The 27,107-nt window shown below is 38.8% G+C and overlaps 1 protein-coding gene across 1 annotated transcript; it reads right to left on the bottom strand.

Annotated features, from left to right (window-relative positions):
- On the bottom strand, positions 1 to 26,492 carry LOC309858486 (phospholipase ABHD3). Its single transcript, XM_082751165.1, has 6 exons — positions 26,370 to 26,492; positions 12,496 to 12,608; positions 7,114 to 7,287; positions 5,175 to 5,223; positions 4,930 to 5,095; positions 1 to 862 (listed from the first exon to the last, which is right to left on the bottom strand). The coding sequence occupies exons 1-6, from the start codon at positions 26,475 to 26,477 to the stop codon at positions 684 to 686; spliced, it is 789 nt and encodes a 262-aa protein (XP_082607291.1). The 5' UTR covers positions 26,478 to 26,492; the 3' UTR covers positions 1 to 683.
- Between the last annotated feature and the right edge of the window lie 615 nt (positions 26,493 to 27,107).

Below are 27,107 nucleotides of genomic sequence, written 5' to 3'. Positions count from 1 at the left end.
TTTAAAATGATAGAATTTATTTTAATATATTGACATATATGTATGCACATATACTATTTTAAAAATAAGCATGAAAACTATAATCGTTATAAAACATAAATCAGCCTTAATTTATTATTACCAGAGTAAAAGAGCATGTATAGACATCAGTCTAACATTGTTGCATTTGCCTTTTAAAGTTAGAATACGTAAAATATTTAGCACGTTGTATTTGATCTCATTCAGTTTTCACATTATCATCATTAGGTATAAATACCCTTAGGAATGTTCCAACTTATAACTTACATTCTAATAATCAAAATCTCTTAACAGTTATTAAAGTACCATTAAGTCACCTAAAATGAGTAATCTAAAAAAATACCAGCCTAAATTAAAACCCTGAGGAATTAAAATCTTTTTTACACAACAGTTTTGGTTAAGTGCAATTCCATGTTTGACTACTTTATTTAAGGTCATACTTGGTAAGGCGTAGTAAAAATAAAATCTACGTAAGTTACAATCTAAATCTCTATTTCATTTCTTGCTACAAAGTTGTTTTGTTTTCCCAAAAAAGTGGTTTTTGCATGTCATTCTGGACCTCTTCACCACCTGCTGGCTTATCTGCTTTATATACAGTAGTTAAGATTTGTGCACTAAGCTGAGTTGCCTTTATATGGTGGTTCAGACCAAATGCACCTAAGGAGCTACATGCTGGAGAGTTCATGTCCATGTTCAACCATGGCCTGCACAAACTGCTTGAAGACTCGATCCATGTAAGTGGACTGCCTTGGCCAGATTCCTTCCAGGAAACCAATATGGCCTCCATAAGAAGTAAGGACCAAAGCAACATTAGGGTTTTGCTTGGCAGTTTCAATTGGAATAGCTTGGGGAAAGAAAAAGATGAGGGAAGGGGGAGGTAAGAGAAGGAAAAGAGAAAGAAAAATACATAATTATTACTCAGTTTTGTTATGAAAAGTACATGCTCTTATCACTTCTAATCATTATAAGTTGAAACACAATTACATAAGTAAATATTTGTAATGAGTACGGCTAACGGAATTAGTCTCACTAATTTATATCAACCATTTATATTCTTACAACAGATCATGTTTACAGTTATGTACTAAACTACCATTTTTGGAAGAATCAATCCAAGTGTTTACTCATAACCTAAAAGTATAAAAAGGCCCAGTCTTGTTTTGAGAAAATAAAGTAAGGTGATTCAAGGAATGGCGAATACTTACATTATGTTCTAAGATCCCCACTTAGGTATTACACCAGGAAAACAAGAACTAATCTTATCACCTTTGTGAGAATGATAAATTCTTTGTGCATGACTGGTTAATTTTACATGACGTTAAATCCCTGAGGGGTCAACTGTTGGCCAATTAAGGACTCAAAATTATATAATTAATTTATATAGTAAAAACATATATAGATAGCAAAAAAGAGTGGAAAGAAATACTCCCAAGTGGCAATAGCGTTTATCTTTGGGCTTAAACACTGGGGATTATTTTTTCTTTTTCTTCCTTGTCTTCCTTCCTTTCTTTTTTTCTTTTTCTTTCTTTCTTTGAGTTTGTGATCTGAATTTTTTTTTAAGATTTTTATTTATTTATTTGACAGAGAGAAAGTGAGAGAGCACAAGCAAGGGGAGTGTCAGAAGGAAAGGCGAGAAGCAGGCTCTCCACTGAGCAGGGAGCCTGACATGGGGCTCCATCCTAGGACTCCGGGATCATGACCTGAGCCAAAGGCAGATGCTTAATCAACCGAGCCATCCAGATGCCCCTTTATGGTCTGGCTTTCTATGTGTAGTCAGGAGAAAGAAAAATTTTATTTTGAAAATATAGCTGCTATATTTAAATAACTCTGTAGTAATGACAATTTTTTCTATACCCAACAAAACATATCCTGAGTAAAAACTTCACTCTAAGGCATGTGAATTGAAGTTGTTTTATTTTTATTTTTTCTCCCATGCTTAGAGTTTACAATGAAAATGTTTTTTAAAGATTTTTTAAAGATTTTATTTTTAAAGATTTTATTTTATTTTAAAGATTTTATTTATTTATTTGTCAGAGAGATAGAGAGAGTACAGTCAGGCAGAGAGGCAGGCAGAGAGAGGGGTGGGGGGAAGCAGGCTCCCCACGGAGCAAGGAGCCCAATGTGGGACCCGATCCCAGGACACTGGGATCATGACCTGAGCCAAAGGCAGCCACTTAACCGACTGAGCCACCCAGGCATCCCAATGAAAATGTTTTGATTTAAGATCTATAACGAATCACAACGTGGCATGAGAATTGTTTTAATTTCAGATACTGCTAAATCTTATCTACTTCATTAAGATAATGTGGTTGTAGCAGTATTTAGACCTTCATATCTTGGAACAGAGTCTTAAGGGTAAATGAGCTAATTTAAGGTAAGATCTCTCTATCCCGTACCCTTCTAATGAAGGAAAGGAAACTGACACCCTCGAGAACTGAGACCCTTACAAGATGAAGCTACTGCTGTGTCCAAATTGCTTGTTCAGACGATGCGCTCAGTTTGACTCCTTTACGCAATGCTCTGCGAAGAATAAATTTCAAGATCCTACATCAAGGCCCAGCAAGCCAAGTCCTTGCCCAAAGGGGCCCTAAACTCATATCCTTGGCCAGCCCCATCTAAAGAAGAGTATTTCCTATCTTGGGATAAGATGTGTGAGCTCAAGAGCAGGATAAGGTGAAATGACATCTGATTTTTGCTTTTCCTTTTTCACGTTACATTAAAGGCTTTGATTTAGAATGCTTCACTTGCCTCTGATGGAATTATTATGTTATGAGTCCCAATTTCACACTCTGGATACACTCGGGAATTTCTGACACTGATAGTTACAGTCCTATCACAAGAACAAAGGCTGTGCCCCCACTGAGTCATATGAAAGATGCTGGCTGCCTGCGTTCTCAGGCTGCAGACAGTTGCCTACTATTTCAAAGTGGCAAGATTATCTTAAGGGCTTGGGAAAGAATAGGGAATAATGAATTTAAATTTCAACAAAGTGGGGCAGGTTAATATGATGAGAAATTGTGATTGATAAGAGAAATTATTATGAAATATTATTAAATATTGGTGAAATATTAAGAAATATAATATTTAGAGTTTAATATTTAATATTATATGTTATATATAATATATATAAAACATTTATATATTTAATATTTAATATTATATGTTAATATTTAATATTAATGTTATTTAATATTATATGTTGATACAATATAATATGTTAATACAATATTAAATATTAAATAATATTTAATTAAATATTAAATATAATATGATTAAATTATGTGTTAATATAATATTAAATATTAAGAAATATTAAGAAAGGAAAAGTACTACACTTTCTTAATCCAGTGAAAGGAGGCTAAATAGCCACCATGTTAATTCATCTAAAACTAAAGTTCACAGTTTCATTTCTTGATTTGTGGTGAAAGGCCAATAAGTCCCCACCATCTAAAGTTATTTCTGATTAATCATAAGTCACACAATCAAATGATAGGTGATTTGTATTTTTATATACTTTGGAGATTTTCTGAAATGTTGACAATACATGTGTTTATAGTCAGATTAACTTTTTTTTAAATGAAATACTCAGGGGAAAATGTTTTTGAAGTATTTGGGGGGAAGTGAGAAAAAAATTTATAAAAAGCATTTTTGGGGAGAGGCGCCTGGGTGGCTCAGTGGGTTGAGCCCTTGCCTTCAGCTCAGGTCATGATCCCAGGACCCTGGGATCCACCCTGCATTGGGCTCTCTGCTCAGCGGGGGGCCTGTGTCCCCCGCCACCCACTGCCTGCTTCTCTACCTACTTGTGATCTCTCTCTCTCTCTGTGTCAAATAAATAAAATCTTTTTTAAAAAACTTTTTTTTAAAAGCCTTTTTTAGGGAGACTGCGTGGCTCAGTTGGGTGAGGCTGAGTGTCTGCCTTGAGCTACGTCATGCTCTCAGGGTCCTGGGATCAAGCCTATGTTGTATTGGGTTGGGGTCTGGCTCTGTGCTCAGCGGGGAGCCTGCTTCTCCCTCTCCCTCTGCTGTTCCCCCTGCTTGTGCTTTCTCTCTCTCAAATAAATAAGTAAAACATTAAAAAAAAAAAGGCTTTGTGTAATTTCATTAGAAAAATAATTAGAATATGTGCTATGGGGAGTGCTATGAATTGTGAAAGACTGATGAATCACAGACCTGTACCCTGAAACAAGTAACACAGTATATGTTAACTTTAAAAGAAAAAGGAAAGAAGTATGGGTCAAGTCTGCCGGTACTTAGGATGATTTCTAATCATCTTACATTGCTTCAATATATGAACACATGCATATATATCTTTGCTATGAAATTCCCTATTTCTTAAATTAAGAGAGTGAGGAAGTTAATCTGGGCATAATTTTCTTTTATACAATATCCAGGGAAAAGCAAAGACAGTTTCCCTTCAAATGGGATGAAATGTGCTACACTCATGGAGATAGTCAAGAACATCATGTCTATAAAGTCTCAAGTTTTCTTCCCAGTTTAAAAGGGAGAAAAATTCCAAAGCCTTCTGCTTAAGAATCTGAGGAAGAAAAGGCAAGTGATGGCAATGAACTTAGGAGGCAAAGATATTGTCACATAATCTGTCCAAAGGACAGTGTATTTGATAAAAAGGAAAGGTTATAAAAAGTTAGAACAAGCAAAATATTCAGAGACATAATTCACTCGAAGACTCTCAGAACGAACTAGATAAGGGTCTGTGAAAGCATTTAAAGTGACTTTACCCATTTAGATACTAAATTACGAATATCTAGCTATTTTTTTCTATTCCACTGGAAAACAATTTATATGACATTTAATTTCTCATTACTGTGTTTTCTTAAAAAAAAAAAAAAAAGAACCAGGATTTTAAAACAGCCAATTCATGTCAAAACGTACAAAAAATAATGTGAATTTTACCATGACTAGGTGAGAAAACATCATCCACAGAATTCAGACACAACACTGGAATTCCCACTGATTTCAGTCTACGATTCGGGCTGGCATCAGTATAATAATCATCAATTGTTTGGTATCCAAACATGACTGAGGTGAATCGCTTATCAAACTCTCTGATGGATTTAGCCTGAAACATAAAAAGAGATGATCTCTCTTCTTGGACTCCGAAGAGGAAATCAAAATATTACATAATGTTTCTCTCTTACCTTCATGACGTGATCCATGTCGATTTGTTTCACAAACATATGCCGGTGCCTGCAGCAAAATAATTTCAAAGGTAAAAAAATTTCAGGTTATAGCTATCTCTATAACACCACCTCAAGTACCTAAACCAAATAGGCTACCACAGGGCACAAAGTGAATACTCAATAAATATTTATTTAATCAGACTTAGCAGAAGTACATTGATATGTAGCCTGAAGAATTTTTTTTTTTAAAGTACTTTTATTTTTTTAGAGAAAGAGTGAGGTGAAGGGGCAGAGAGAGAGGGAGAGAGAATCTTAAGCAGGCTCCATACCCAGCATGGAGCCTGACCCAGGACTTGATCTGAGATCCTGACATTAGCCAAAATCAAGGGTGTTAATGCTTAACCCATCGAGCCACCCAGTGTACTTTTTTCTTAATTGAAGGACACTGAACTAATTTTGTAATAATAAACATAAGTGTTGTTTCATAACAAGATGTACCTACACTCTGCTACTATTAAACCAATTTGGCTAAAAAGGCCTTATTTAAACCAGAAGCTTTCCCTTGGATAAACCACTTGAAGACATTATTTTTAAATTGCTTTGTTGAAAATTAAAATTTATATTTCATATACTTGTATTTTAAATGGTGATCACTTTTCTTTCTTTTTAAGTATTTTATTTATTTTTAAGTAAGCTCTACACCCACTGTGGGGCTTGAACTCACGACCCTGCAATCAAGAATCACATGCTCTACTGACTGAGCCAGCCAGACATCCCTAAATGGGGGTCATTTTTTAAAATATAACCAGTACTTTAATTGCCAAATCATTCTCTTCACTTTTCTTGCTATTGTCCTCCATTTCAGTGACAATGAGCAATTAGTTATCTTTTTAATATTTTAAGCAATATTTTATAATTAATATCTGTAATTTAATAAATAGGCTAAATTTAATCCAATGTTTAATGTCACCTTTTGGGGTATCTATGGTTTTTGCTAAGTCCTGTACAAATTAACTGGACTTTTTATTTAGCATTTATATTACATTGATCAATTAACCCAAAAACAGAGTGTGATAGTCATCAAAATACAAACAGAAACACCTCTGTTCTTTAGTATCACACCAATTTATTTTTTTATTTTTTATTTTTTTAAAAGATTTTATTTATTTATTTATTTGTCAAAGAGAGAGCAAGAGCGAGCACAGACAGACAGAGTGGAAGGCAGAGTCAGAGGGAGAAGCAGGCTCCCTGCAGAGCAAGGAGCCCGATGTGGGACTCGATCCCAGGATGCTGGGATCATGACCTGAGCCGAAGGCAGCTGCTTAACCAACTGAGCCACCCAGGTGTCCCGTTATCACACCAATTTAAATGGTAGAAGATATATAAACAATTCCGGAAAAATTAATGCAAATATAGTATTCTGGTAACATTAAGTGGGAGCTGAGAATATCTAAGTGAAGTGCGTTCCCCCAGCTTCTAAAATGTACTACGCACGTAAGCATATGCTTAAGAAACTATATTATTCTGTGCTAAAAACATTTAATACATTGTTTACTACCTAGAAAACAATTAGGTACTAACAGATTACCAACAGGTAGAAAATCTGGAGAAATAGCCCTCATGTTATTCAATACAGTCAATGCTCACATTTTTAGTCTTTTGGGATAATTTAGAATAGTGACAGAGCAGTGATCTTCTGCATAGTAGGGGCACATCCTAGGGGTTGTACCACTGAGATTCAGAAAGAAAACATTACACCTTTTATCTACATTTTTAGCTTATGCTTAAAATCTTTTTTTTTTATATCTTTATAACAAAAACTATTTGGCACAATAGAAAATGCATATAATGTAAACACAAATATACAAAAATCAGCAGTCTTATACTTTACAACTTTCTTTCTGTTGGGGAATATAATCCAAGAAATTAGGAGACATCGATTTTAAAGATGACTCACTTATTAACTGAAGACTGGAGGCAAGTTGTCAAGTAGTAATTGAAAAGCAACCAGTTGAGTGGTTTCTCCAATGACTCAGAGCAAGCAAAAGTATTCCAACCGACTGAAAAAGTTGCAGCTGCCTTCAAAGGAGTTTTCGGCCCAATTTTGCCCAGATAATTCAAAAGCAGCATTCTAAAATGGGGAGAAACAGGAAACTTAATGATGAGTTTGTTATCTCCAAACATACCATTTCTTTATTTCTTTTTTTTTTTTTTAATTTTATTTACTTATTTGAGATAGAGCAGGAGCAGAGGGGCAGAAGGGGAGGGAGAAGCAGGATCTCCACTGAACCAGGAGCCTGATGAGGGATTCCATCCCAGGATCTAGCCAAAGGCAGGTGCTTAACCAACTGAGCCACCCAGGGTCTCCAAGACATTTCATTTCTAACTATGGACTTTACCTTAACTATGGAGAAGAAAAGCATAAACCTAAGTTTAAGGCCTTTATCTTGGAAACGCATGCAAGTATCTTCATTCTTTCCTTGCCACATTCATACACTTATTTATCTTCCAGTAGATTCTATTGTGAATGGACAAGGCATATACTTATTACTTACAATGTATATCCTTCTATGAAGTAAAATATAAGAGAAATCCCCTATATATATATATATATATATATATATATATTTTAAAGATTTTATTTATTTATTTGAGAGAGAGAGACAGTGAGAGAGAGCATGAACGAGGAGAAGGTCAGAGGGAGAAGCTGACTCCCCATGGAGCTGGGAGCCGATGCGGGACTCGATCCCGGGACTCTGGGGTCATGACCTGGGCCATCCAACCAACTGAGCCACCCAGGCGTCCCGAGAAATCCCCTATATGATGGGTTGTTTTTCCTCCACCCATCCTTCCTTGCCTTCCTCTCTTCTCCTTTTTCTTTTTCTCTCTCTTTCCCTCTCTGTTCCTTCCTTCCTTCCTTCCTTTTCCTTCCTCTCTTTCTCTTCTTTTCTTTCTTTCATTTTTAAAAATGATATTGGGGGTTTATTAAGAATATGCAAATCCTTGGGGTGTCTGGGTGGCTCAGTGGGTTAAAGCCTCTGCCTTGACTTGGATCATAATCCCAGGGTCCTGGGATTGAGCCCTGCATGGGGCTCTCTGCTCAGTGGGAAGTCTGCTCTCCCCCCCACCATTTCTGCCTATCTGCCTACTTGTGATCTTTGTCAAATGAATAAATAAAATCTTAAAAAAAAAATAGAATATGCAAAACCTTAAGCCCCCTGCTTCCAGGTGAATGTTTTAGTATGTGAGGAGTGTTTCAGGCAAAGTTTCCTATGATAGACCACAGAGTAAATATTTTGGGCTTTGCGGGCTATATAATATCTGTCACAACTACCCAACTATGTAGTGCAAAAGCAGCCCTAGATAACACATAAATGAATGAACATGGCTGTCTTCCAACCAATCATTATATATGGATGAAATTTAAATTTCACATAATTTTCACATGACATAACTATTCTTCTTTTGTTCTTTTCCAATCATATAATTTTAATGTTAAAGATTTTATTTATTTATTTGAGAGAGAAAGAGAGAGAGAGAGAGACTGTGCACAAGCCGGGTGAAAGGTAGAGGGAAAAGGAGAAGCAGACTCCCCACTGTATAGGGACTCCTTTGCAGGGCTCAATCCTAGAACCCGGGACCATGACCTGAGCCTAAGGCAGATGACTAACTGACAGACTCACCCATTTAATTTTGACAGATTCCCCATTTATTTATTTATTTATTTATTTATTTATTTATTTATTTATTTATTTTTACAAACTTTATTTATATAAGGAGCGAGAGAGAGCGTGTGTGAACGAAGGGGAGGGGCAGAGGGAAAGGTAGAGAGGATCTTAAGCATTCCCAGGGCAGAGTTGACATGAGGCTTGATCTCATAATCATGAGATCATGACCCCAGCCAAAATCAGGAGTTGGATGCTTAAATGACTGAGCCACCCACACACACTTTTTTCAACCATTTAAAAATATAAGAACAAGTCTTGGCTCTTGGACAAATTGCCAGATTTGGCCTGTGGGTTGCGTCATGCTAACCCTTGGCATAGATGGCATAGACAGAACATGAAAGAGTGGTTTTCAGATGTGGTTGCACATGGAATCACTTGGGGAGCTTTCAAAATTACTACAGACACCTGGGTTTAAGCCCAGAGATTGTGAGTAATCAGACTGAGTGGGCATCCTGTTTGCCTCTGAGCCCTTGCTTCCTAAAATAAGTCTCTATAGGGCTCCCTAGCATGGAGTTAGACTTTCTGAGTTGTGGCAGAGCTCCTTGCCCTCAAAGTCACTTGTTTTCTCTTCCTATTCTGTCCTTTTTTTGTTGTTGTTGTTCTTAATTATCACTCATTTCCCCCCTTTCTTTGGTTCTATCAATTTTCCTGATTTTAATCTAGTTCTATTTTGATAAGAGGAACAAGAATGGGGTTTAATCTAATACTAATGTCAAAATCTAAGTTTAACATTATCAACTAAGAGAAAGGGTGATAGTCTAAATTCTGTTTCTCATTATATTTGCCATTCTTTATTTTTCCAATTGCCAATGATCTGAAATAGGAGAAATGGGTAAAAATTCTGTCTCCTTCTCTTTCCTAGCCCAAGTGGCTCACAGAATGAATGTGATGAGGTTTAAGATGAAAAGTGGAAATTTTTTTCCTGCAAATGATTCTTAATAATGACTGTACTCCTGGGATAAAGTACTGTGGTTCGCTAAGTTAAAGAACGATGTTGACTCTCCTGGAAAACCTTCATTCTAGAGTCCTAGTTTTGGTGATCCTCTTCTTCGGCTGGAAGTCAGAGAGTGCTGGGAGATTGTTATAATGGGCAGATGGAAAGGGTTGGAAGGGAAGGCCTCAGGAGTAGGAAGGACCAGTAGTATCCCTGACCAAGTGTGTGTGTGTGTGTGGGGGGGGGTACTTCTTGACTATTATTCAGGGGAAAAAATAATATCAAGATGTTACTCCAAAAGAGGATGTTTTATTTTTATTTATTTATTTTTTAAGATTTTATTTATTTATTTGACAGAGATCACAAGTAGGCAGAGAGGCAGGCAGAGAGAGAGGAGGAAGCAGGCTCCCTGCTGAGCAGAGAGCCCGATGCAGGACTCGATCCCAGGACCCTGAGATCATGACCTGAGCTGAAGGCAGAGGCTTTAACCCACTGAGCCACCCAGGCGCCCCGAGGATGTTTTATTTTGACAGAAAAAGGACTCCATGTTTTCACCAAAAGAAAAGAGACAGAGACAGAAGAAGAATCCATGAGTTAAGAGACTTAAGAGGCATATCAAACCAATGGACGTTATCTGGTTCCTGACTCAAACACACTGTAAAACCAACCAACAAACCAACCAGCCATCAACTGGGGAAATGAGATACATACAAAATATCTGATGATTTTTAGGGATTACCACCAGTTTTGTTCAGGTGTGCTAATGGTACTCCGTATGTATTTTAAAGAGCAACTACCTTTTAGAGATACCTACTAAGATATTTATAAATGATATCTGAGATTCATTTAAGATAATCAGAGTTGGGGAGGAGTGGAGGGCTGAAACTGATAAACAAGATTATCTGGGAATTGATAATTACTGAAGCTGTGTGAAGAGGGCTGATTTTTATTGAAGTCAGGTGGTTAGTACATATCAGGGCTCATTACATACACTCTTCTCTTTTACATCTACACAAAGAATTTCCTATACATTCTTTAGAGCTTCTTTACCAACTCATCAGGAGACTGAAACCTGACTAGGTAGAGCACGGTGTAGATTCCTTGGCTAGACTCAGTATCCCCTTAAATCCCCTACGGGTCCCTGGCACGTGGTCCCTGGCATCACAGGCTTGGGGATGACCCCAGTCTCCAGAGGCACTGGACATTAGGATCTTCGACAGACTACGTTTTTGCCTGTTGCATTTCCAAAAGAAAAAAAAAAAGTGTGTCAAGCTATAAAACACATCCCCAAGTGGTAAGTCCACTTGGGAACGTGTCACAGTGCTAGGCAACTAGAAAGGGTGCTTCCTTCAAACAATTTACAAGACATTAATATTCAACCAGCTGCTAAGGCTAATGGTCAAGTTCTGCCTTCAGGCACTGAGACTTCAAAGGGACATGAATAGGCATTTCCCAGGGGCTTCTGAATAGAGACTCTGGTCCTGTTTATGTAAGGTCTGGCCTTTAAAAAGTCAAGAATTTATATGATTAAGAGAAAAATTTCAGTCCACACGCTGTTTTCTACAGTTCACATTATGGGGCAAAGGAAAGAGAAATACCTTGAGCCCAATTCAGAGGTTCCGCCTTGGTTTTCTGCACTGATTCAGATTTCTTCCTTTAGTAGGTCAAGTCAGACCTTCCATGCTAATGTAAGAAATGTATTCTTTTCTTTCTAGTTTTATGTTCATCAGAATCTAAAAAGCTGTGGTTAAAGACGATTCTTCAGAATCTATCATTTGGAAAACCTGTTCATTTTCAAGTAATGAAACATTCTAAGATGTTCTGAAAATTAAAGTGGCAAATAAATCAATTACAAAATTAAGAAAAAATACGATTTTCTACCTCATGTGTTTGTTGATTTTAAAAAGTAGTTTTTGGACAAGCATTTAAGGAATCTAAATTCTGGATAATTAAAATTTTGGATTTTATTAAGTTCATAATCACTGGAATAAGAAATATAAATAATTATTAGTATAAGTGAATAAGTATGGCATAAATGTTCCAATTAAACCCCAATGTAACTGCAAGAAGCACAAATTTTAATAATATTCATATGCTTAAAATAGCAGCTGGTGTAGGGGTTAACAATAAAACGTCAGAGTTTCTAGGAGAGCATTCCAGGGTAGGTCCATTTGCCCAGCAACAAAACAAAACAAACAAAAACACCACCACCTGGAGGAAAAAAATGTTGAAGGTCTCTTCAGCTGGAGAGAGCAAGAAGTGATTATTTCTATGACTGGAGTGATGAAAATCAGCCTCCAAAGTCAGCTTCCTGTGTGGTGCTGGAGGACACAATACAGGACAGCTGGGAGCACATCAGGGACCCTCAAGGTCACCATGGCAGCTAAGAAGTGAAGGCAATCAAGGTCATAGGGTTCTAACAAACCCTTAGGTTCAGAAAATCTGAGGATCCCAAGGAGATACTTGCAACCTTTTCACCATAAAGCCATAGTTGCCAAGGAAAACACTCACATTCGCCTGGGTGAATTCCTTCCTTCACTCAACCATATGTGGTAAAATCAGATAAAAATAATCAAACATTTATTTTCCAATGTCTTTGTAGCTTGTCATCTTCTGACAGAAGCAGTCAGGAAGGCCACTTCTCTCTCAAGATATTTTAGAAAGGAAAAAATCTTACCCTCCCATCGAAACCCCTGCTGCCAGGAAAGGAGCCGAAGGGTACAGACTATGCACGTGGTGAATAACAGTCTCCAGGTCTTCAGTGTTAGCACAGCAGTAAGTCCTTGGTGTCTGTGAGCAGAGACAGGTAAAGCACAACATTTAAAAATCATGAGATTCATGACCTGTAAAAGGCAGAAATGACAGAGCCGAAGTTATTCTCTATTAAAAAAAAAAAAAAAAAAAAAGCAAACAAGCGAACAAAAGAGACATTGCAATTATGCCCCCCAAATTTTAAATTGTGGCTGGTTTATAACGGGCGAACCGTTTTCTTCATCCTGAATGCTGTCCACTAATGGGGTAGTGTGGTTTTCTGGCATGGCCTTCCCTCTAGATAAGGCAATTTCCAGTTGCATTTATGAATTACAGATGTTCTTCTACAACAATATATCCATATAGCCCCAGCTGCACTACACTGCAACAGACACTTAATATGTTAAAATATGTAAAGCTGATTATGCCTCAATACATCAGGCATTCAAACAAATGATTTTCAAGTGAACCTCATCAATAAGGGCTCTGTTTCTGGCAGGAAAGCTTCACAAACGCTTTGTTTGAACTGTGGGAGGAGGGGGCAGTCCTTTCTGCAGAATAAACGTCAGAGTGTGTCCATGAATATATGTGTGTGTGCCTAGGTGAGATAAAACCCCCAGAAACTGAATAGCACGGAGAGGAGTCTGGTTAACACTGCTCTAACCAAAGCAGTGCCCTGGACCCTCTTGACTTTACTATTCCAATAAACAATGATCGCCACATAAGGTTACGTTCACCCACCGTTCAATCGCTAATAAGAAGCCCGAGACAAGCACAGTTTTTAATGATCCTTCCAATTAAACTCAAGCCTAAAACGCTACCTATTGCCTACCATCATCTTTTTGAGGTCTGCAAATATGAAATTCTCCAAAAGACAAAGGTTAACCTGGAGAGATTTACAGGAGCTAAGTTACTAAATAATTAAGCTTGTGTCTACAAAACCCTGAGGAAGATCCCATTATTATATCTATTTTATAGAGGAAACTGAATTTAGAGACATTAAAAGACTCCTGGCACACCTCACCAGCTAATATGAGACTAAGTGGACATACTTAAAAAAAAAGAAATCCTTTGTGATTAAATGCATTTGAGGGGCACAAATTCACTGTAAAATCTAAATGGAATAGTATCTACTACCAGGCTCGTTCATAGTGACTGCACCTGTTGTAACAAGAATTCAGGTGAAGAAATCCTTACATGATATTTTTATTACATGGGAGTCTATTCATGTGGCATAGCTTTAACATTTCTGAATTATTTGTGACAGTCACAGCATGTACTCTTGTCATGCAGGCTTGACGTGAACGCAGCCACACACGGTCGCACATGAATGTGCACACAGAGCTCAGGGTTTGAGAAAAACGGCCTACGGAAAATTATTAAGATCAGAGAACCTTAGTGTCAGGAAGGACTTGATTCCTTATTTACACATGAAGAAATCGTGGCTCAGCAAGGTTGAGTAATTTGGCAAAGGTCACAAAGTAGTAGAGCCTGGATCACATGTTTGTAATCAGTAAACAATTTCCTGTAAAGCACTAGGATACTGAAAGGGATTTCATTAATAAATTCAGCATCTGGTATCCTCAGATACAAAAACTGATTTTTCTGTAAATGTTTTTCTCCAGATGGATGACATCAAGATCAAAACTGATAATAGTGGCATGGATCAAGGTTGCCAGAACTCTGACACTCAGTAAATCTAGAGCCTTTCCGGCATGGTCCCGCCTCCTTCCGGCTGCTCCTCCTGCTTCTGTGATGGCACTATGCCATTCTCCTCCTGCTCCTAGCTTTCCACTTCCTGCCTGGTTCCTGTTAGTCTTCCCACAACCTCAATGTGAATACTCATTCCCAAAAGTCTTGTCTTATGCCTGCGTCTGCTTCTCTGGTCAATACTTGATTCCTGAGGGTCTGACCTATCTTCCTGGCTTCATCAAACCACCAGTAGGCAATGACTAAACCAACTCTCCACCTTCTACCCTCTCACCTGATCTTGAGCTCCAGATCCAAATTGCCAAGTTCTAACAGGCAGCTTCACTAACGGGTTCTGGCCATAATTCAAACTTAAAATGCCTCAAAGTAAACTCTTCTCTTTATGAACACTATACTGCTTCTCCTAACTTCCCATTAAAAAAAAAAATAGATGACATCTATATTTTCCTAATTAAAACTGTAGGTGACATTGCCTTCTCCCTCTCCCTTAATCTCATAGCCAATAAATTGCCAAGTCTTGTAGCCTCTTCCTCCTCAGTGTCTTTTGCAGGAAACACCGGCAACCCCTTTTTTCTACTCTAGTAAAGGCTTGGTATGTTAGATTCTCTTAGAAGAGCCCCTGAGACAGGCAGGATGTGAGTGTTAGTGGTTCATCTAGAAGGTGAGACCAGGAAGCACCAGTAGGGGAATGGTGAACTGAGTCAGGGAGGGTAGAAGGTCAATAAAGAACATGGGACCAAGCAGTTTGTGACTATGGGCAACAGGGGACTCCATCCTCTTGGGGCACTTTGGGACACTATGGGAATATGGCTCAAAATCATCCCAAGCGAGTGGCGAGGGAGCTGGGTTCCACCAGTTCCCTTCAGCCATTGGTTGAAGACTGTTCACTCTAGGAACCTCCTAGAGGAGATTCACCAGATGCTGGCACTCCTGGTTGGCCCTGAGCACAGGGCCAGCAGGCTCCTGCGGCTAGAGAGGCCCCCGGTCCAAGAGATGTGAGCATTTGCAGGTGAAAGCCATGAGGTAGATGTGCATGCGAATGGTAAGTGTCACAGGGGTAAGGATGTGACAAGGGTATGGCATTAACTGTCTCTGCTACCAGGCCTTTTTACCTCTTACTTGGACTGCTGCAATAGCCACTTAACTGGTTAACTCCCAGTCTTTGTTCATAACCACCCCTAATCCTATCTCCTATGCACTGACAGATTAATCTTCCTAAAGAACATTTCTAGTTTTAATCATGACAGTATTTTTGCTTAAAATTCTTCATTAGCTTTTTGCTGCTGAATTAAGGACACATTCTTCTGCCAAGTGTTCAAGGCCCTCCACAGTATGTCAAGCAACCTTTCCAGCTCTGAAGTTTACCATTTCTCCGTAGGTACAGAGTCACATCAATGAGACACCCACCAGTATTGTCTTGTGCGCTGGCCTCTTATCATCCTTGCTACCTGTAGAACACCTCATCTTCCAAGGGTCCCTCACAATCAACTCTGCCTATTGAAATCATGCCTTGAATAAATGTCAGGTAAAAGGCCAAGTCTTGACCCCTGGTCTCCCAGACACCACAACCTTTCCCAATTCTACTCCTAATTGTCCCAGCCTGTCTGCTGCTGGCCCACATTATCTATTACCTGTATGTCTACTACTATCTTACCTCTTTCTCTGACAGTCAATACATACTTGTTGCCTGAAAAATGAGATGCATATCTTTTGATAAGCAAAACTGTGTAGTTATATCACATGACTTCTTGACACGTGATGATTTTAACAGGAAATATCATATGCCTTCTTTCTTCCCAGGACTTGAGCCTCCCTAAAGAAGGGGTTCATCCAGGATACACAGCAAAGACACTAATGGGGCCATACATTGAATTTGTAGGCCTGGCAGAACTTTTCTTCAGGTCTAAAAATATAACTAGCAGCTTTTAAGACAAAACATTAGTTAATTCTCAGTTGCTAGGGCTACTAATACAACCAGCAACTAATCCTATTGCAGTAATTCCTGGCTTTTTCCATGCTTCCAGAACAGAGGTAGAGTAAGCCTATCTAATGAGAAAAGGGATTAAGGAAGACCTTGCAGCATTCGGCTGGGAGGTAAAAACTCCTTTTACAGTGAGAGGAGGATGGGAAAGACATTCTGGAAAAAAATCTAAAGGATAAAGAAAATCTATAGGATAGATAATCTTCCAGCAGATGTTTGGGCATAAATGTTTTACAAATTAGAATAATTTGAAAATAATTACAAACCAAGATTGTGTAAATTGTCCAACTGCAGCTAGGATTTGCAAGAAACAATAGTAATTTGTTTCATGGCTTTTAGAGGTTCGTTTAAAAAAATCACTGAAGAGAATAATGAAGTAAAATTAATTCTTAATTATTCACACATAACAGATGGGAAAAGAGTAATGCATACATTTTATATTAATCTGTGGACTACAAATAATCTGTTCTTCTTAATCTACTTCCAAAAACTAGACAAACTGAGTTCTCCCTAACCTGGAAGAGAATTTTCCTGTCCTGGTTTAGAGGTCATTTGTTTTAAGATGCAAATTTCATTTAAAAAGTGGGTGGTTTTGTTTTTGGTCTAGAAACAAATTAAAATTCACCCTGTTAATCAGGTAGCCTGACTCTCCCTAGCTATTCTGGAAGGGGATGAATTTGCTAATCTGCAGTAGAAGCCATCACCCAGAACCCTTCTTTTAGTGCTGGGGTGGCCTCATAGCCAGTACTAAACCGGGCCAGCTAGGATTTTCGTTTTTCATCCAGCAAAATGAAAACCGAAAAAGACACTTACCCATCTTTGTAAAAAATCATTTCAATTGTAGCTGGCTGATGCACTTACAAGTGTAGGTGGTGTGCTACACAAGGGGTAAGTCTTTGGCTAACACCACAAGGGTCTCTGGCTCAGTGAGCGGAGTTTGATAGTAATTTTTGCTACACCTAAAATAATGATAATAATAATTTCAATTTCATTTTTATTTTATTGTAATGTCTGATAGTCATCAGGAGCTGAGAAGATTTCATTTTACAGCCTTCCTTTTTCACAGGTCTGTACTGAAATATTGGATAAGATGCTGCCCAAAGGAACTCTGTGATTCTTGTGTGCACCTAAGTCCCTAGAAAGTAATCCTTGCATGAATACTAATCATACTTCTTCACTGATCTCTGCAGCATGTTTTTGTTGTTGCTGCTGTTTCGTTTTCATACCATCCTCCCCTCATCTACTACATAGTGATTTGCCCAAATTGTTAGGAAAATTGATCTTATTTTTAGATGAGTTCATTAAATAGTAAGTCAGAGAAAACAATAGGAGGCATCCACATATCAAGCCAACACTTTAATGACAAATCTTTTTACCTAGTCCTTGTTAGACGTGTAAAATGGCTAAGTGTCTACAAGTGCCTGGGACTTTGCTCCTTTCCATTAAAATAACTAGCCACAAAACAGGGGCACCTAAGTAGCTCAGTGGGTTAAAGCCTCTGCCTTCGGCTCAGGTCATGATCCCAGGGTTCTGGGATGGAGTCCCACATCCGGCTCTCTGCTCAGCAGGGAGCCTGCTTCCCTTCCTCTCTTTCTCTCTCCCTGCCTCTTTGCCACCTACTTGTGATCTCTGTCTATCAAATAAATTTTTTAAAGTCCTTAAAAAAAATTAAAAAAACAAAACAAAACAAAAAACTAGCCACAAAACAAAGGGCCCCAAGAAATATCTTGGCTACCTCTGAGCCCAAGATGGCCTAGGTACTCCACTCCGACTCATTTCTACATGGCTACATGCATAGGCACTCGTGCTACACAGTGACCCCAATAAATGACCACAGTATTGTGCATGGCTTAGAGCAGATCACCCAGGGAGACAGGAGTTACTCTTGGTCCAGGCACCTAAGAAGCAAGTCTCCTGCCCTGCCCTGGCTGGGTTTGGGGCCAGAGGTGGCTCACCAGGGCCAGGGTTCAAAGAAAGGGAGGCTGCCACCTCATAGCAGTCTTCAGCCCAGCCTGCACTTTAGACTCCGTAGGGAGTGTTATGACAAATCACAGACACTTGGACTCCACCCCAGACCAAATGAATCAGGAACTCGGGGCGGGGTGGTGGGGGTGGTGGGGAATGTGGTTCAGGGATCAGTGTTTTTTAAAGCTTCCCAGAGGATTCTAATGCGCAGCCAGGGCTGAGAACCAAGTGCTCGGAGAGAAGAAGAATAGAGAACCAGGGTGAGAGCAGAAGAATAAAGAAATAGGATGAGAGCTGAGCCAAGAGAGGAGGAGGCTGCAGTGACAAGAATGATAAAACGGTCTAGAGTGTCTTGGGAAGAGGGAAATCTAGTGGCATGGGAATTCCTTGCTGTGCACAGGGAAAGGCTGCCAAACATCAGCAACCTTATAGGATCACCTGGCCCATGTTGCTCATTCAGTAAAAGGTAACTAGCTATTAAATCATTGGTATTATTATTCTTAGAAATTCTTAAATTATTTAAACACTCCTTTTCTTTATTTGAAAACTGTTCATAGAGAATTGTACAATCTTTTGCGGACCCACCACTTAACAAGAGTCAGTATTACTGCGCTGGACCTATCAATGTTAGGAAAAAGTCCTAAAGAATTCAATACATTCATATATGTATCTGGCTGACATCAGCCTTCCTGGGTTGTTCTGAGTGGGATGGAGGAAAGCGGGGGTGGGTAATTTTTGGAGCATTTAGGAAAGAGCAGACTTGGATGGGGCACAATGGTTTTTACGAGGAAGGTTATTGGTTACAAGAAAGAGAGTGCCTGAAGGTGTGAGTCTGACTACTGAACTGTGTCCTGACTGGCCCTGCCTTATCTCTTCCTCCTCCCTCTAACCAAAATCCCTTCTGAATGCCTGCTTCAGAAAATGGAACTTAGGAGGGAAGAGCATTATGTCCCTCCCATCCTATCAGCTTCCAAAGCTAAGGTGGAAAAGCCCAGTAGGAAACAAGAATCCATGTCTCTAGATCTGAGTCCTTAGTGAACCACCCATTATCTGATGTTGAGGTAGGAACCCTCTTGTTGAAAACCCCTTTGATCTCTAACCCCAGATTTTCAGCCTGACTTGAATTAAAGCCAGAGCTGAAAGGCAAAGACATTCCAACCAACAGCCTGATTTGCTGCCCTGAGACCACTAATCAGTTTTATGAGCTCAGGCTTGTCACCCGACTTTTCCAGAGGCGTCCTCAATCTAAAAAATGAGCTTTTCAGGATTAGAGGATCTCTGGAGCCAGGGACCAGGACAGGATGAGATAAGCGCCGGTGTCAGAAGGTAAAACCAGCACACTGCTTCTCTCACCAAGAGAATATTACTATCTCCACCCCCACGCCCCCAATCAGCTCACTTTTCACAGAGAGCTTAGAATTGAAGGTGTTTGGTGTTTACATTTTACATTCTGCTGCCATCCCTCATCGTGTCAGGGGCTGGTATCAGATAATTTGAGGAGTGGCACTGATCCGTATAACCACACTTGGAGCAGCACCTCCTGTAAAGCATGCCCCAGCTGCTGCTCCCCCTTTCGGCACTCCCTTACCCGCTGAACCAGCTCTAACTTGACTGGAAAGTGCCTGAAGGAGGGTTTTCTTTTTCATAGCTCTATGAAACATGACCCATACAATTCACCTATTTAAAATGTACAATTCATTATACGGGAAAAGAGGAAAAACAAAACAAGATGAAATCAGAGAGGGAGAAAAACCACAGGAGACCCTCCATCATGGGAAACAGACTGAGGGTTAAAGGAGGGGCGGGGGTACCTGTGTGAGGGGCATGAAGAATGGCTCGTGATACAATGATCGCTGGGTATTATAGGCAACCGATGAATCACTGACCTCTACCTCTGAAACTAATAATATACTATATGTTAATTAACTGAATTTAAATAAAAATATATTTTTTAAAGATTTTATTTATTTATTTGACAGACAGAGATCAGAAGTAGGCAGAGACACAGGCAGAGAGGAGGCAGAGAGGAGGAAGCAGGCCCCCTGCCGAGCAGAGAGCCTATGTGGGGCTCAATCCCAGGACCCTGAGATCATGACCTGAGCCGAAGGCAGAGGATTAACCCACTGAGCCACCCAGGCGCCCAAAAAATATTAAAAAAAAAAAACTAAAATGTGTAATTCATGGGTTTTAGTGTAATCAGAGTTGTTCAACCACCACAATATCAGAACATGTTTATCTCCCCAAAAAGAAACCCTCTACCATTAGCTGTCACCCTCCCTCCCCCAGCCCTAGGCTACCACTAATAATATACTGTCTTTCTGTCTCTATAGATTTGCCCAATCTTAATGTTTTATATATATGGGATCATACAACATGGAATCTTGTGTGACTGGCTTCTCTTAGTGTAATATTCTCAAGGTTCGGGGCACCTGGGCGGCTCAGTGGGTTAAAGCCTCTGCCTTCGGCTCAGGTTGTGATCTCGGGGTACTTGGATTGAGTCCCATATTGGGTTCTCTGCTCAGCAGGGAGCCTGCTTCCTCCTCTCTCTCTACCTGCCTCTCTGCCTACTTGTGATCTCTGTCTGTCAAATGAATAAATTAAAAAATATATATTTAAAAAAATATTTTCTTTTTTTTTTTTAAAGATTTTATTTATTTATTTGACAGACAGAGATCAGAAGTAGGCAGAGACACAGGCAGAGAGGAGGCAGAGAGGAGGAAGCAGGCCCCCTCCGAGCAGAGAGCCTATGTGGGGCTCAATCCCAGGACCCTGAGATCATGACCTGAGCCGAAGGCAGAGGATTAACCCACTGAGCCACCCAGGCGCCCAAAAAATATTTAAAAAAAAAAACTAAAATGTGTAATTCATGGGTTTTAGTGTAATCAGAGTTGTTCAACCACCACAATATCAGAACATGTTTATCTCCCCAAAAAGAAACCCTCTACCATTAGCTGTCACCCTCCCTCCCCCAGCCCTAGGCTACCACTAATAATATACTGTCTTTCTGTCTCTATAGATTTGCCCAATCTTAATGTTTTATATATATGGGATCATACAACATGGAATCTTGTGTGACTGGCTTCTCTTAGTGTAATATTCTCAAGGTTCGGGGCACCTGGGCGGCTCAGTGGGTTAAAGCCTCTGCCTTCGGCTCAGGTTGTGATCTCGGGGTACTTGGATTGAGTCCCATATTGGGTTCTCTGCTCAGCAGGGAGCCTGCTTCCTCCTCTCTCTCTACCTGCCTCTCTGCCTACTTGTGATCTCTGTCTGTCAAATGAATAAATTAAAAAATATATATTTAAAAAAATATTTTCTTTTTTTTTTTTAAAGATTTTATTTATTTATTTGTCAGAGAGAGAGTGAGTGAGAGCGAGCACAGGCAGACAGAGTGGCAGGCAGAGTCAGAGGGAGAAGCAGGCTCCCTGCGGAGCAAGGAGCCCGATGTGGGACTCGATCCCAGGACCCTGGGATCATGACCTGAGCCGAAGGCAGCTGCTTAACCAACTGAGCCACCCAGGCGTCCCTAAAAAAATATTTTCAAGGTTCATCCATGCTATAGCAAGTATCTGTAGTTCATTCTTTTTTTAATGCTGAATAATATCCAGCGGTATGGATTCACCACATTTTCCTCACCCATTTGTCCACTGAGGGACCTCTGGGTTGTTCCTACCTTTTGGTTAATATGAATAATGCTGCTATAAATACCCATGTATAAGTTACTATATGAACATATATTTTCATTTCACTTAGTGATACACATAGGAGTAGAATTGCTGGGTCATATAGTAATTCCATGTTTAACTTTTTGAGAATGTGCCAGACTATTTTCCAAAGTGGCTAGGAGGTAATCCTATGTTTAACTTTTGAAAAAGTGCCAGACTATTTTCGAAGGTGGCTATTTTTCTATTGTGCCTAGAGATACAGAAGTCTGTATGACCCTATAACTAAAAAGAAAGGGGGTCCTTTATATAGCTTTCAACAAACTCAGTTTTGCCTTGGTAAATTATCATTCTTAACTAAGCTAGAAGCATAATATTTCATAAAGTAATTAATAATACTAGGGAGTTTGTGGATAACTTGGACTCCTAGATTTGTATCCTTGAAAATGCATCTGCAGAGAGCAAGAAAATGTACCATCTACGGGCTCCAGGAACCCTGCAGGAATATCTGAATGTCTGTCTACCAAGACTAGGACTCTCCATCTCCCATAGCTAACAGCCCCAGGGAGGGCAACGTGCAGGCTTCTCCTTTCCTTGTGAGCAAGGCTTTTGGCTTTTCCACAATCCTGCAATGTATAATAGGAAATTAGGACAATATGGTAGTGGAAAATTTCTTTCTTTCTTATTCTCCTCTGTAGGAGTCATAGTAATCCCTATGAATTCTAAGTATATCAGCAACATATTTCAGCAAAACTTTTCTTTTTTGCATTTCTTCCACTCTTAGGAGAACTGCTTACTCTAAACTCCATTTCACCTTTGCTAGCACTTCTGGGTTAATTTTGCTTAGAGAATGTGCCTTCCTATTTGATCTTTGCTGATTCATCTTTTGTTCTTTTTTATGCCCTCAGGAAGGTCTTACTTACTCTGGGTCTGAGCTACATTAAATCCTTTCTGGAACAAGGTGAGGTATAAATAAACATAAGTTCCTCTAGTCTGAAACAGTAATTGTTCAGGGCTCTAGGGACAGAAGGAAGGAGGATTATCAAGGGAGCTAAATATTAAAGATAGCTCTAATAATCAATATTGGCATCTCATTTTTGTGATCTGTTAGAGCACAAGAAGTATATATTAAATTATAATTAATTTACTCCCTTAAATTTCTTTTTTAAAGCAGTTGTTTTAAAGCATTTAATTGTAATTACATTTTGGCCATTTTATACCTTTATTCTTTTTTAAATTAGATTACATTAACCTTTGTGATAACAGATAATTGCTGGAGGTATTAGTTCATTGGATTCAACCCAGTGCTCTGTGTATGACTCCAGAGACCAAGCTGCTCTTACCCTCTTGCTTAGAACTCTATATTATTTAACATAAAATAGAAGTTTTATAAAATAAAAAGTTAAGGGGCACCTGGGTAGCTCAGTGGGTTAAAGCCTCTGCCTTCAGCTCAGGTCACGCTCCCAGGGTCCTGGGATCGAGCCCCGCATCAGGCTCTCTGCTTGGCAGGGAGCCTGCTTCCTCCTCTCTCTCTCTCTGCCTGCCTCTCTGCCTACTTGTGATCTCTGTCTGTCAAATAGATAAATAAATAAATAGCTTTAAAAAAAAAAGTTAATGGGGCGCCTGGGTGGCTCAGTGGGTTAAGCCTCTACCTTCGGCTCGGGTCATGATCCCAGGGGCCTGGGATCGAGTCCCGCATAGGGCTCTCTGCTCAGCAGGCAGCCTGCTTCTCCTCATCTCTCTCTCTGTCTGTCTCTCTGCCTATTTGTGATCTCTCTCTCTGTCAAATAAATAAATAAAAAATCTTTAAAAAACAAAAACAAAAAAAAAAGTTAAGAATGTTTACCTATATACTATCCCTTTGTAAGAACTTGAGGTATTCTTGAAGATTTTTCAAAAAAACAATTAATGTGATGGGTAAAAGTTAATGGGTTTGTTGCATTCTTTCAAAGTAAATTTCCAATTACCTTTAACTGCAAAGGGTAGAAGGTTTTCAAGCTTCTTGCTCTTCCTTTTCTCTCCTCCTTCCTATTTGCTGTGTTCTAAGATTCTATCCATAGACCTCCCCCTTTTGCTGTTCAAACCATCCCTAAGCAATCTTGACTACTGAGCTCCAGGTTTTACTTGTGCACCAACAATCTGTTTCTTTCTGTAGTTTGTACATGTCTCCTGGGGCCCCATCTACTATATCCAGCTGTATTAGAAATTTCCACCTGGATGATCTCAAAGCACCTAAAAATCTGAAACTAGATTTTCTTTTACACTAAAAATATTGTCAGTGCTCTTAAATTTCCCATATCAGCAAAGATCAGAGCCTATCACCAATCAGCCAAGCTAGAAATGTCAACCTAGAATTTCCTCTCTTTGTTTCCTGCAATACAATTTGTATTCTTTCTGCCCTGTCAATAACCTTCATTTTTGTTCTCTCCTCTTTCTCCCTCCTACCTCTGTTTTTAAACTCTGGGCACATCGATAGCAATTGCTTTCCAACTGGCCTCCCAGCCTCCAGACTCCTTCCCTTCCATCTCTTTCCTACATACTGCTGCCATGGTTCTCTCTCTAAAACAGGGACATGATCAGCTTATTTTATATGTCAATTATACCTCCATAAAGCTGGGAAAAAAAGTTAAAAGGTCAATGCTTTGATAGTAAGTTCCTTGGATTCTACACATGACTCTTCAAAATTTGGCCCAACCCCTCTAGAAGAATTCCTGGATGAGAGGGAGTATGACATAATGGTCAAGACCATAAGCACACAGTCAGACTACATGGGTCTGAATCCTGGTTCTGCATTTCCTGGCTAGGACATGTTCTTAATCTTTTTGTGCCTCACTTTTTTCAGCTGGTAAATCAGCTGATGTTGATGGCTATGCTTAACTAAATCATTGTGTTGTTACTGTGGTTGAACACTAAGTACAAAAAGACATAACTGATACATTCTAAGTACTCAGTAAACCTAAGATAAAATCATCATCATCATCCCTCTACCAGTAAGTACATGCTTTTATCTATCTCACTCTTTATGCTGAGAAATCCTTTCTATTCCCTCTCTTGCTTGGTTCAATACCACAACCTTCAAGATCCAACTGAAACTTACCTCCACTACGATGTTCTCTCACCTCCCCCAAACAGTTATGCTCTCTCTTTATGCTCAACCATCTTTATACATCCCCTACAATTACATTTAGCACTGTACTGCATATATTTTCAAGCATCTGAACTCTGTCCTGCAACTTAAATGAAAGCTCCTAAGGGTTAATGTTGCATCTAATATCGTGTATACTCCCCACCATATCGCCTTGTCTAGTGCCTAATTTAACAGGCAGACAACACAACTTTGCTGAATGAACAGATCTTTGTCTCTCACTTTATGAGACCTATCGGACTTTACTTTGCAGTACATTATTTTCTTGAGAGTCTCAGACCATGTCCTCCCCATTTTTGTACCCTGGAAGCACCTAGAAGGAGACACAGCAGACAAGAGCTGCTCAAAAATTACTTCATGGATCCAGGGTCACTGACAAATTCAAATCTTTCCCTTTAAGAGCACCTGCCATTTGTTCATAAACTTCTAAAGGGCTGGACTAAACAAGGAAATGTGAACCTTCACATCAACCTGTTTATTGTGAGGATATTGAGAAAGAACATAAACATTTTATAACTTTAGTTTTGGAAATCATATTGATTCTGATTCCCTCCAGGACCCAAGTCCCTGTAAAGCAAAGTACAAGAGCTCTTTTTCCCCCAAACTCTCATAATGCACTGACATTAGCAACAGATTATACTTTTTTATTTTCAGCATGACTTAATTATTTATAGTTTTAATATCATTCTCTACTAATGCCTCAAAATAATAAAAAAAAAAAAAGGTTTCTTTCAGTTCTGGTGGAATTGTCTTTGACTTATTGGAGTAGTAAGGGATTAACAGTTGAAAATCTTCCCAAAAATTTCAGTGAGTTTTTAGAGCAAAAAAAAAGCTAAGCATAGGTAAAGATTTAAATAATATTTCCCCTATGTAAACTTTGGCTGGCAAATAGGCATATAACATATAGTCAATCTGTTTCATGACAAAAGTAAATTTCTTAAGTGAAAACAAAGTATCACCATACTGGTTAATTTGTATCAGTTAATGTATAAAGTAAGTATATTTCGCTTTAAAAATAACATAGATAAATAACTATTGATGTTCAAATATAGTATGAAAGTCATAAGATAGAACTTTAGCTTCTCTAAAAATAGAAATACATTACATATATTTTACTTATTATGTACAATCTGGATAAACATAGACTAAGGGGAGTCCTCTGACTATATAATTGCAAGTCTTATAAATTTCCTCTTCTTGTTGTTGCTTCTCTGTATTTTTCCACAGTGAACTTGTATTGTATACACAGTTATTTTAAATAAAGAATGTACTTTTCATTATAAAACTAGAAATCATTCTTCTAAACAGTAAGCTGTTGTCATTAATTTAAATTTACTTACCAAGAGATTCTCCCCTGCCACTCCTCTGTTGTTAAAAACCACACATCTAAAAACCAGGAAAGTAATGTTTGTTATTTTTACACACGATTCTTGCTCACAATAATACATATTAAAATCATCTTAGTGGCATTGTTTTAGGTTACTAAAAGATTTGTAAAGATCCACAGACATGAGAATGTTTTACAATTTCATGTAAATGCACTAAAATATATATCCATTTTTCTAACTTCAATATGTGAGTTCAGATCAGAAAATTGTATATTGAAGTGACATTGAATTTTCCTATGAAAAGCAGAATTTTTACAATTTATTCCTATGCATATGTGTAGGCCTCCAATAAATGTTATTAAAACAATTCTAAATAGGGGCGCCTGGGTGGCTCAGTGGGTTAAGCCTTGCCTTTGGTCATGATCTCAAGGTCCTGGGATCGAGCCCTGCATCGGGCTCTCCGCTCAGCAGGGAGCCTGCTTCCCCCTCCCTCTCTGCCTACTTGTGATCTCTCTCTGTCAAATAAATAAATAAAATCTTTAAAAAAAAATTCTAAATATAAGTCAAAATTTCTATTTATTTATTTATTTATTTATTTATTTATTTATTTGACTAATCTCCATCATGGGGCTTGAACTCAGGACCCCAAGCTCAAGAGCCACATGTTCCCCCCACTGAGCCAGCCAAGTACCCCAGTATAAGTCACATTAAATGTTTTTGCCTCATACTAGAAAAAGAAAGTTCTCTACC

The sequence above is a fragment of the Mustela nivalis genome (assembly GCF_964662115.1).
Source record: "Mustela nivalis genome assembly, contig: HAP1_SCAFFOLD_2598, whole genome shotgun sequence".
Lineage (NCBI taxonomy): Eukaryota > Metazoa > Chordata > Mammalia > Carnivora > Mustelidae > Mustela > Mustela nivalis.
Note: the sequence above shows the minus strand (reverse complement) of the source record. Positions and strands in the feature narration are given on the sequence as shown.